Source organism: Adelges cooleyi, unplaced genomic scaffold (genome assembly GCF_023614345.1).
Source record: "Adelges cooleyi isolate 19-005CV unplaced genomic scaffold, UGA_ACOO_1.1 ACOO_flye_CR_arks_rails_tigmint_CR_PRNA_574, whole genome shotgun sequence".
Lineage (NCBI taxonomy): Eukaryota > Metazoa > Arthropoda > Insecta > Hemiptera > Adelgidae > Adelges > Adelges cooleyi.
The window spans coordinates 1,165,697-1,177,418 of NW_026096268.1; the positions used below are offsets into that span (position 1 = coordinate 1,165,697).

An 11,722-nucleotide genomic window follows, 5' to 3' on the forward strand; every position below is an offset into this window, starting at 1 on the left:
ATTCTTATCAACTATTTTTGTTGGGTTAATAATAACTATATTGATTACAATTTACAATTATTTTGATGCGAAACTGGCAATTGCAAACCTCCCTCGCGGCTCACACAAGAATATTTTTTGATGATTATTTTGATTTTTTAAATTAAATTATTTACAGTTATACACAAATAATGGAACTACAAGACACATACTATAGCAAATCCGAATACGTAGAAACGGTAACAAGCGTAAACTTACTTGGTTAAACACTTAAAAGGACTACATAGTTCATATTCATTTAGGAGTTAAGTATCGGTATTATATCGCAAAATCTTAATTTAAACCTAACAGTTTGTGTGTATTATTTACTTTTCTTAGTACAGAAATGTGGATACACATACTGCCACTTTTATAGCACACAACAATTTTTTTTTAATTTCAAATTTCTACATTCTTAAGTAAACCTACAATAATAATTTGATTACTGTTTTATGGATAATAAGTTAAAATATGTTTGGTTTAAAACCTGTTAAACAAATAAAGAGCCTTAGTCTAATACTACTTTATGTACTGTTGTTTTCGGAATGACTTTATATTACCAAGCATCTTTGTTTTCCTAAATTGGATTTTGCCCAATTACATTTTTTCTGGCAATTTTAAATCAGAAATATGCAGTCTTCAATGGCTCAAAACTTAAAGCTAGGAATTCAGCGATTATTATTGAACACTACTGTGATTAATGTATTACCACTATAATTTATCAAAATAAAAAGGGGTATCTGAGAAAATAAATTTGTTCTATTTTCCTTTTATTTTATTAAAATTGATTCTCAACAAAACGTAGTTACAACTATATTTTGTTCTATACATTTTTTTTACTATGATGTCCTTAATTGATAAAATGTATGTGCATCTCATTGTCAATTTTGGTTTTTTGTGTAGACGACGGGGAACAAAGTGAGTAGACAGGCGCAAATATACGGCTCGCAAAACATTATACTCAACGGCAAAGTTATTCTACAATCTGGCGTCATGATACGAGGTGATCTTGCCAGCGTCAAAATGGGTCGATATTGTTTTGTCGGCAAAGGTTCTGTAGTTCGTCCTCCGTGTAAAAAATTCAGTGGAGGGTAATTAATAAGTACTATGATGTTGTATGTATCTAATATAATTTTTCACTGATGTAAAAAGAAATCATAATAACTATAAATGGCCCTTTGATATTATATTCCTTTATTATCGTGATATGAATAGGGGAGTATGATTTTCTATTTAAATTGTTATATTAAAACTATGCTCTAACAGACAATCTCGTTTTTCTGATTTTGACTCGGATGATAACAGTTTAAAAAATTAAGGGAACAGAAAGCGTAAATTTTTTTACAAATAAAGACTAAAACGCAGTCACTTTCTGAAGTGTACCGAACTGATTTCAAAAATTAATTTTATTATACAGTTTAACATCTTCTTAATGGGGGCTAGAAGACTAATTTTTTATTTTTATTTTCAAAAAAAATGTATAAGCATTTTTATTTTTACTTTTTTATAATACATCTAACTACATTTGTTTTGTTAATTGTTCTTTTGTTTCAAATTATTCTTTATTTTATTTTTATTTTTATTGAATAGTAAATTAGAATGTTCTATTCTTGGTTTGAGTTGACAAATTTTTTTTTAAATTACTAATTAAAATAAAATAAAAACTTTTAGGTTTACTTATTTTGCTCTTCAAATTGGAGATCACGTTCATATTGGCGAGCAAAGTGTGGTTCAAGCAGCAATTATCGGTTCCTATGTACATATAGGCAAAAATGTTGTAATTGTAAGTTAAAAATTAAAGTACAACTTTACACATTTTAACTTTCTATTATTTTTAGGGTAAACGATGCATATTAAAAGATTGTTGCATGATTGAGGACAACACTGTGCTGGCTCCTGATACTGTGGTGCCGTCATTTGCTCATTATGCAGGATCACCCGGAACCCAAATCGGGCAACTACCAGTTTGTACACAGGATTTGTCTATAGATTACACGAGGTCATTTTATGATCATTTTGTTCCATCCATTGATAACTAATTCACATTCGTATATTTTTGATAATTTGTTCCTTACTATAATCATTTTTTTTTTTATAAAATATATATTATGTTAAAACTCTTGGACATAATTTGTACTAATGTTGGAATTTTGGATATGTCGAGTTGGTATGATTGTCGTTTTTGGGATTCACAAATACATTGGCCGGTAGCATGTATTCCAAAAGCATGTTGCTTTCAGCTGGCAAACCCAAACACGCTCTTAAAATGTTTTCTATACACGTTTTTTGGCGGAAAAGAGAATTCACAATTGGAGCGCCTGGAAAATTATAAAATTATTTCAATTAAAATTGCCATTCAAAAGAAATTTGTATGAACTATATGACTATATCTTACCTTTTGGAACTATTGGTGCTTTTAGCATGTATGATAAAACCGACAAGACTGGATATAAAGGTGTGTAGTCGGAACTGTCTGACCCAACTTCGATTCGGCTAAAAACATCAGCCAATACAACTAAGTCTAGGATAATCGGAGACGCCAGTAATGAGTCTTCACACGTATTATGTATAATCATGGTATTTTTTCCATTTAAAAATATCTCCGAGGTGTATTCATCCATTGCTCTCTTAGAGTCGCCGACATACGGAACATACTTAATTACAACACAGTGGTCAGGCTTTTCGTTGGGCTTATACAATATGTTGTTTGATTGTACAATATCATCGACAACGTTGCTTTTGGAAATTTCTTTAGACCGAAATTGTTGAGGCGCAGATAAATTATAACCGTCATTGTTGCCTAAATGATTGTAGCTCACAATAGACACAGGTTTAATCCCGGCGCCCACGAGAAAGTCAACAAGCACGGACTTGAGTTTAGTTTGACCAGACTTGAAATCATCCCCGGCTATATGAACATCATATTGTTCAGCCAACTCAATGACACCTTTTACAAACGTGTTTGACGGAGATCCATTTATATATGTACTCTAAAAGATGAATAATAGGTAAATATAAAAAAATAATAAATAATAACTATGGTCTAAAACAACAATTTTAAAAACATTTACCCCTTCTAATATAGAAGCGACAGCAAACAGGGTTGAGGGTGAAATTTCTGAAGCATTTTTACATATTGATCTCATTAAATTCTCTGAGGTGTCATTGAGACCAGTTTCTTCGTCACTAAATCGTTCTGTATTAGCAGTCCATAGTACGATGACTTGATCTAAACCTTTTTTCTCTTTAAAATCTCTAATATCTGCCCTGATCTGATCCACTGCTCCAGATTTGTTATTGCCTTTGATTATGTTGTCTGCACGTTCGGATTGATTGGCTGCAATGAAATCGGGTACATAAATCGAAGGTCTCGGTTTAATCTCGCTCATATGTTTCATCAGTTTTTTTTGTAAGTCAACATCTAAAACCTGGATAAAATATGGTCACTTATTGTAAAAACTTATGGCGATGCACATTTCTTACCTGAGCCCTTTGCATAGCCTGACCGAGGTCAAGCGATGAGATGTCCCAGCCGTCAATTTCTAAATCATTCGGGTTGATCATGGGGACCAGACTTTTCAATGGCACATACACATCTTTGCCAGTCGCATCCATACCAATGCGTAAGGTGGAAGACTGCGAAATGGACCCAAACCAATTTGGGGTCTTAACACCAGTTGTTGTTTCCCAGGTATAACCATATTTATTAGCTAGTATGCCTGCTGTTAACGTTGTAGCGTTATTGCCACCTAAGCCAACCATCATGAGTCCCGTCTTGGGCACTGTTTTCTTGGTACGGATACGAAGTTTTGTTATGGTTGGTTTGACCTGTGAAAAAACAATTATTAATACATAACTTACATTAAATTAAAAAGACCCAGTGATCTATTAAGATAATTACTGCAGAATTGACTAAGTTGTTAAACACAATAAGCCTTAGACCATGAAAATACCTTTTTGAGGGTTTATGGTTTAAGCCGACTAGGGTAATGATGAATTTTTTTATTATAAAAAGAGAGATTATAACTCGCAGATCGCATATTTTGTTTTTATTAAATTACCAAAAATGTTGAAAAACTATATAATAATTAACCTCTTATTACAACATACAGAAATGGACTTGTCCTTGAAACGGACAGAAATCGGTGATAAATGAAAACTGTAGAAAGTCGTCCTTTAAAAAAAAAAGTTTGGTCAGAAATGTAATAGGTATCTTTTAATTTATCAATATTGTTTTTAAATATTAAAAATACTAAAATTATTTCAAATATTTAAACAACATTTGCATGACATTTAATTTTTGACAAAATATTGATTAAACCAATATTTTAAAAATATTAATTAAATCATTTTTTTTGTCAAATATTGCCTATATTTTGCCCCTTATTATTTAAATTCGAAACGGTTAGTATTTTAGCTTCGTTGCGGAACTAAAAAGGTATGGTTATTAAAATGATAAGTTTTTACTCTTGTGTCTGATCCACGATATTTTCTAGACCCTGGATATATTGAAAACCGCTAAACCGATTTCTTCATATACCTAGCAAGTCTATAGAACAGAAATCGTACTATATTAGAACTAAAATTTAAAAAGTTCGTCATTTTCCCTACAAAACTGAGAAAAACGCCCAGAATATATACATACTTTTCGCGCGCTTTATTTTTTTTTTTTTTAATTAGTTCCAGATTTGTATGGAATATTGTTTAGACTTAGTACGTTGACAAACCAAACAAACAACTATCAAAAAACCTTTTCTCCTATAGAGGTGGAAACTTATTTTTTCTCTTCGAGTGTAGTACGAATTAAGGTCTAAAAATTGACTGAAGGTAGATCTAGAGTGGGTTACACACTCATATTCACACATACGTATAATTTTTTTTTTTAAATCTATAAACCTCTTTTCATAAGGATAAGATAATTGTTAATAGTTTTATGGCCTTCGAGGGCTCAAATCGACCGGCAGGAACCCTAATAAACAAGTGTCCATAACAAAATGTCATTTGCATCGCCAATAATATGATTTGTGAAGAGATGGTAAGTATGGTTAATCGTTAATGTTGGTATAGCATTGAAATGGTACTATAAATAAATATAAAACAGAATCTAGTAAGAAAATTTAATAAAAAAGTAGGCATAAAGTAAACTTTAAATTTGAAAAACTGCATTTTTTTATCAGTATTTTGGTATCATCAAACAAGGCATCGTTTATAATATATTTACCTGCGTGCCAGCAGCAGCTGTGTACGCAGTACGGTTTACGATTGTGACGATAACAATATACATTATTATGCTGATAACGATCGACATTGAAAATCACTATAGTCTGCAGGTCTAAAATAACTAATTGACATTCGATATAATGCCTACTACCTGTAGTATTGATAACCTGACACGAGACACCTGTACCTACCGGCTACTACAGACTATATGAAAATATGTTCATATAGCTGTGTACCTACTGTGGCTACTACAGCTTCAATATAAGTACATTAAACTTTGTTTGGGAAGGTTTTTTTCTTCATAATTTACTACTTAAATTTTTTCAGCTGTTAAGATGTAAAACATCATATTATTTCAAAAGTGCAATAATTATCTCAGCATTAGCAAGTGTTTAGCGAACAATAGCTATACTTTATAGCTTTAGCGTATAATGTATGCGGTTTAATCGAGTATATTGTTTTTGAATTTCATTTAAAACGCATTCAATAGTCGGCAAGTTTGAATTCTTTGGATAAAAATTGATAAAAAAACAAATATATTACCGAAATAATGTTGTCTTTTTTCGTGGCGTAGTTAATCGGATACTCGATGGTAGACTCGATGAAGTCTTTGGAATATTGTACGTTTGGGCCGTCCACCTGAACGACTACGTTGCCGTTGCTGTTGCAATTATTGACCGACATGATTAACTTTATGCTATTGTGTAGTAGTTTTCTGTTATATTTTGAATTGTTTAGTTCTCTATATTTTGTTGTTTGAAATGTGTGTGTACAATCTCGACGATATTTGAACGGGGCGGCGTTGTGCTGACCGCTGACGACTGAATACTGATAGGAGGCAAAATCGTTGCCGTGCGCCGGACAGCCGACGACTAATAAAATATAATAATATTGTAAATTGTTATTACCCAATTTTTGTACCAATATACAATATCGACTACTGTAATCTACAAAATCGGTTGGCTATTGCCTATCTTTTTTTTTTTATTACTACTCACTAGGAATAATGAATATTATCAAGACGTATCAACCAACAATACACGTGTTGTCACAGTAGGTACCCGCCAGTGACGCCCGACGGACGGCGAATCGTACCGGAGCGACCAACAAAATTTCTCATTTGCACATAGCTCGCTATCTCTCTCTTTCTCTTTATCTCCCGTGTATTCTGGTGCCAATATTTGCCGCTAGTTAACGCAGGGCATATGAATCGATACGGGAAAACGGCCGAGATGGCCGAACCCCCTCACTCAAGTGTCCGACGCACAGTGGGGCAAGAGGCCTCCAAAATTGGCAAAAAATATAATATAATAAAATGCGGAACTATTTATAAACTAATACAATTTTTGTTTATTTCATTTTTCAATTATTATTTTATTCTTTATTTAAACCATTTATTAGGGTTATTATTTAGTAAATATAAATAGAAACATATGGCGAGATGTATGCGTAAGCTAAGAAACCCCTTAGTCAAGATTGTGTTATGCTAATTTGGACAAAATGTGGACATAACTAACAAAGTAGCAGAAAGTAGCAAAATGTGTAAAGTTTTTTTTACTCTTGTAACTCATACTTAATAGAAAAACAAACATTCGGCACACGATCAACTTCGGAACATAACTAAAAACTTTTAAATGTTTGTAGAATCTTTCTATAAAATATAAATTGTAAATCATTTCAAACAAAAAATTGGCTAATGAATCATTACATACGTTACGTCGAAGGTTTCATAGTTTAAAAATGTATTATTTAGATAATATCTCAAAATAGAAACAAAATGGAATAATATTAATAACATATAAAACATTATTTTTTATCGAGGTGACTCGTCGATATTTGCCCTAGTGAAAGGAGCGGGAAAAAGTGCCATAATATCATATTTTGGTGGCGAGCAATAAATTAACCATGTTACTAAAATAGCGTGACCTATTTGACCGTGTTATCGTACAAACAAAAATAATATAATAATAGGTACATATTTCTAATTTTTTCGTGGTTTAAATTCAAATTTATTTTTTGCCAGTTTTGGAGGCCCTTTGCCCCAGTGTGCGACTTCCGTTTCTGACAACAGTGAACAGTCGTATTCGTGCAAGTGCATTGATGTAGGCAATACTCAAAATAATTGCAAAACTTATCTTGAATTTTTTTGTGACCGAGGGTGAAAAACCAATGTGGTGTCAAGAAGGAGGGAGGGTGATAATAATGAGAAGGGGCAAATTATAATTATGTACTTTGTACGGGTACACACTAGATCGATCTATCGTTAATCTAATTATTTAGACCCTGTTATTTAACTTCTACTAAAAAAAAACCGAAATAAAGCAAAACTATCGACCTCTTCTGGGTTTTGAAGAAAAGCAGTGTATAATAATCTAAAGCGTTACTGAGTGTTTTTTGCAATGTTGAAAAACATTTTTGTCGTTGAAAATAATTGTTTACATAGTTTGAATATTATGGGGTTTATTGCTCGTATTTTCTATTTTCTAGCCATATATATATAAAAAAAAAGTATAAAGTAGCTCGTATTAGTCAAATACCTACACAAAATCTAATACAAGTACCTTTTTGATAGTGTTTACTTTTAATTTTTTAACATTAGAAAGTAGGTAACCTAATATATTTTCAAAATAGTGTAACGGACCTACTCGTCTGGTTAAGTGCAGTGGCCGTCGATAAGGTAAACATAAAATTTATTTTGGTTAAATAATTACCTAATTATTTTAACCTAAAATTCCTATTACCAATAAAAAAGCGTTTTCAACAAAATATTTTGATATTGTGCGTTCGACGTCTAAATACATTTTTTATTACGTCTTTAAAGTTTAATACTACCTACTTTCAGTAAGCAGTATGAAATATGAAATTGTGATTTATTTTAGGTCGATTATGTGAAAGTATATGGAGAGAAAATATGGGTACAAATATCTATTAAACATAGAAGGTTGAACCCCATCTTCATATAAAAATTACTTCAAAATATATATTTTACATACAAATGTTTTTGGAGAGATTAAGATAAATTAGGAGGGATCATCCTCAGCCCTACCCTATTTGGGTCTATGGGGCACGACTCGCGTAATGTTAAATTTTAATGCGATGTTGACAAACATCTTTAGAATATACCCTGGAAGAAAGGGTAATACTAAATTTTATTAATTTTTGGCTCTAAAAAGTACCTGTATGGTATGATTTGAGATTTCCCATCTATAGACTTGCTATATAATTAAGAAATCGATCTAGCGGTTATGATAGGTAAATACAAATTAGAGTATTTTAGTGCAAAGTGCTACTAAATTAATATGTACTTAATAGGTACGCTTTACACGTTTGATTTTTTTAATCAAAAAAAGTTTATTAAATTAATTTGTGTTCTGTGTTTTTCTTACAAAAAACTAATGTTTTACCGTACACGCACTCTAAAAGTTTCAGCAGTATAAATTTACTCGTTAAACACTTACTTAAGAACGTTAAAGTTATCATTGATAATATATCATTTCTTTTATATGGTTATAAAATATATAAAACTAGGGAGGGGGGTTAACCTCTTAGACACCCTTTTAAGTACGCCACTGCGCTGACATTCGCTTTTAATCTTCTAAGTACCATCATGATTTATTTCGGCCTATTTTTTTTTTGAAGTGACGCAAAAAGTTATAACGTAAAATCAATAATAAAAAATCCCGTTATTTGTGTTTAAAAATTCATCATTTGCCAATGAAATTCTAATAAAATTCGAATGAAATTTTAATATCAAAAAATTGAAATGTCGTTTCATAATATTTACAAAACACTTTTCATTGAATATAATCTTCACAGTAGTCAGTGAGACGACTATGACCGTATGGAATAAATACGTTTTTATGACACGAGTAGACAAATACGTATGGGGTGTGTGATAAATCTCCAGGCTGTATTATTGTTGTATATGTTTAGGTGTGGCAGTGTATATTTGGGTTAGCAAAATAGTTGCGTGTCACTGCTTTTATTAGATTGAAAACCAAAATTAAAAGCCATAATTGGGTGTGGTTCAGTTTGTTTTTTCCGCCACTAACTCGTATTACCTTTTAGACTTTAGTATGACAGTGTGTGTCACGAGGTAAAAATGTCCCAACAAAATAATTTCAGGCGATGTAGGCCGTTGAAATACGTAAGCACAAAATTATACACATTTTTACTTTCGTATTATTATTTTGTACTTGGTTCTTGCATGAAATTTAGACATTATAATTACGACAATTCTGTATACTCATAATTCATAAATTAAAGCAAGATAGTCACGAATTACAATTATCTTATAGTACTAATTAGTAGGTATCTAAGTATCTTCATCGTTATTATATTTGCTGATTACAAGTACTTTTGAACAATCATTGGCATTATTAGAATAGTGCTATGATCCACTCTGTTTTTCTTATTATGCTGTATTCTTAAAGTGTAGTAATTAGTATTATATCTTCTTTATTTTATTGTTCTATAAATTATTATTGTCATTATTTTTTATCAACATTGTAGTTTGTCGCTCACAGGTGTTGGCATTAGACAAAAAGACGCGACAGGTAGAATCATTGTTTTAACACATAGTAATTATTGTTGGTAGATTTCTTATAAAAAAGCATCGATACGTTATTACTTATTATTAATCAAGTTATAGTTTAATCTAGAAATTAGTAGCCTCGCCGCGTGTCGGTTAATGTATGATACATATATTTTAGTAAAAATTATTAACATTATTTTTCGAAGTAATTTTAATTTTATTTGAAATACCGATACAAAAAAACAAGGTGTCATGATAGAAATGTATAGCCAATTATTGGCTATGTTGTGCCCCTTATTAATTAATAGCATTGATTATAAATCAATTAATGTTAATAGCCACCACCGGTTGGCAGTCTTTAAGTGTAAATTTGGGTACGGTAAAACAAAGACTAAACACATTGGTAAAAAACAAGGATTATATTAAATTTAGTCACTTTTTTCTACACTAATAGACTGATCAAACATTTAACCAAAATCCATTAAATTGATAATTTAATTGTTTAATTAATAAATATTAATAGTTGTTTTTTAACTGCACTAATTATAACAACTATATTAAAGCACAGTTATTTTAATATTTAATAAATGTGTCTTGATAATATGATTTGACCATTTTTAAGCCAATCCCTACAAGTGTTATCACGACGACTACACTAGATCCCTTGAACATATTGAAAGTGGATGAAGAATGGTTAGAGTTGCAACTATACAATGGATACCGTGTTTGGCATATTATATTTTTCGTCATGATCGTTTTCTTTACACTTGGTAAATTAACATCATTGTATAAATTGCAATAGTTGACGCCAGGCATGTAGCTAGGACTTTATTTCAGGGTGACAGAAGTGTGGAGCGGTAATAAAAAATTGATGACCAGACACCATAGATCTTTTGGCTACGTGTCAGGCTGAACCAACTAAATTGTAATTACTAAATATTTACAATACCTATGTGTATTATTTATATATTAAAAAACGATACTGCATTTTCAGTGGTATTAATGTGTTGTTGCGTGCGATTCCGTATTCCTCGGACAAAACAAGAAATCGAAGCAGACTTTGTGCGCCGCAAAATTGCAACAAAATTTTGTAAACAGTTAAGATTGCTGAGCGATACCGAAATGGATGACATGGATCTATTGAAAGGTAACTGTTAAAGTTTTAAACTAAGAAATTTGCTTCAAGTTGCCCATTTACATTGACTGAAATTGTATAGCACTTAAGAGACTACAAACAGAGCTCGAGGCTGTAAACTGTGAAAAACCTAAAGAAACCAAAGAAGTGCTATCCACTAAAGTTCCAACGCCAAGATCGCCTAGTCTAAAGAAGTCAAAGTCATCAAAATCTTCAGATTTTGGTAAAAATACTTCAGATTCATACATTCACCGTTGATTGTAATAATTTTTATCTATTCAATTTTTAGATTCTTCCGCTGAAAAACTGGCCGAAGAACCAGAAAACATATTGAGCGGACGACTAGCAACACTAGTCAATGTGCTAAATATAATGAAGCCAAAGCGCAAACGTGTATCCAAGGAACCAACACCGAATCTTATTGTTTAATTTTAGATTTTATTTTATTATTATATTTAAATGAATAAATATCTTTGTTAGTTCTTTTTTAGAATTCAAAACAATCAATTAATTTGAGTAGTCTCAAACTCGAAGTTTGAAATTAGAATAATTAAAGTTTATCTTAATTAAAATTTTAAATCTGAACACTACTTAAATCGAAGCATAAATATGAAAACTTCACCTTTTTTAACAGCACAAACCTCAAAAACAAAATTAAAAATTTATTTCTGTGTTATCAAAAGGAACATATTTTTGTTGGATTATACCTTTATTACTGTGTTAATATTTAAATGACGTCATGTTTTTGTTCAATAATGAAAAATATTATTTTTATGCTTAATAATATCTATCATATCTTAAAAATAATTTGAGAA

General features: G+C 31.1%; 3 protein-coding genes across 3 annotated transcripts; 2 read left to right on the forward strand and 1 right to left on the reverse strand.

Annotated features, from left to right (window-relative positions):
• Nucleotides 1-19: 19 nt before the first annotated feature.
• Nucleotides 20-2,272, forward strand: LOC126843705 (dynactin subunit 5). The gene is made up of 4 exons (XM_050581397.1): nucleotides 20-218; nucleotides 922-1,109; nucleotides 1,690-1,801; nucleotides 1,857-2,272. Exons 1-4 carry the CDS (start codon nucleotides 171-173, stop codon nucleotides 2,055-2,057), a joined length of 549 nt encoding a protein of 182 aa, XP_050437354.1. The 5' UTR covers nucleotides 20-170; the 3' UTR covers nucleotides 2,058-2,272.
• On the reverse strand, nucleotides 1,584-6,362 carry LOC126843703 (inositol-3-phosphate synthase-like). The gene is made up of 6 exons (XM_050581396.1): nucleotides 6,237-6,362; nucleotides 5,782-6,110; nucleotides 3,502-3,846; nucleotides 3,090-3,446; nucleotides 2,414-3,008; nucleotides 1,584-2,336 (listed from the first exon to the last, which is right to left on the reverse strand). Exons 2-6 carry the CDS (start codon nucleotides 5,920-5,922, stop codon nucleotides 2,155-2,157), a joined length of 1,620 nt encoding a protein of 539 aa, XP_050437353.1. The 5' UTR covers nucleotides 5,923-6,110; nucleotides 6,237-6,362; the 3' UTR covers nucleotides 1,584-2,154.
• A 2,864-nt stretch (nucleotides 6,363-9,226) lies between these two features.
• LOC126843247 (uncharacterized) lies at nucleotides 9,227-11,526 on the forward strand. Its single transcript, XM_050580634.1, has 5 exons — nucleotides 9,227-9,385; nucleotides 10,395-10,542; nucleotides 10,767-10,919; nucleotides 10,990-11,130; nucleotides 11,197-11,526. Exons 1-5 carry the CDS (start codon nucleotides 9,341-9,343, stop codon nucleotides 11,334-11,336), a joined length of 627 nt encoding a protein of 208 aa, XP_050436591.1. The 5' UTR covers nucleotides 9,227-9,340; the 3' UTR covers nucleotides 11,337-11,526.
• The last annotated feature ends 196 nt before the right edge of the window (nucleotides 11,527-11,722 follow it).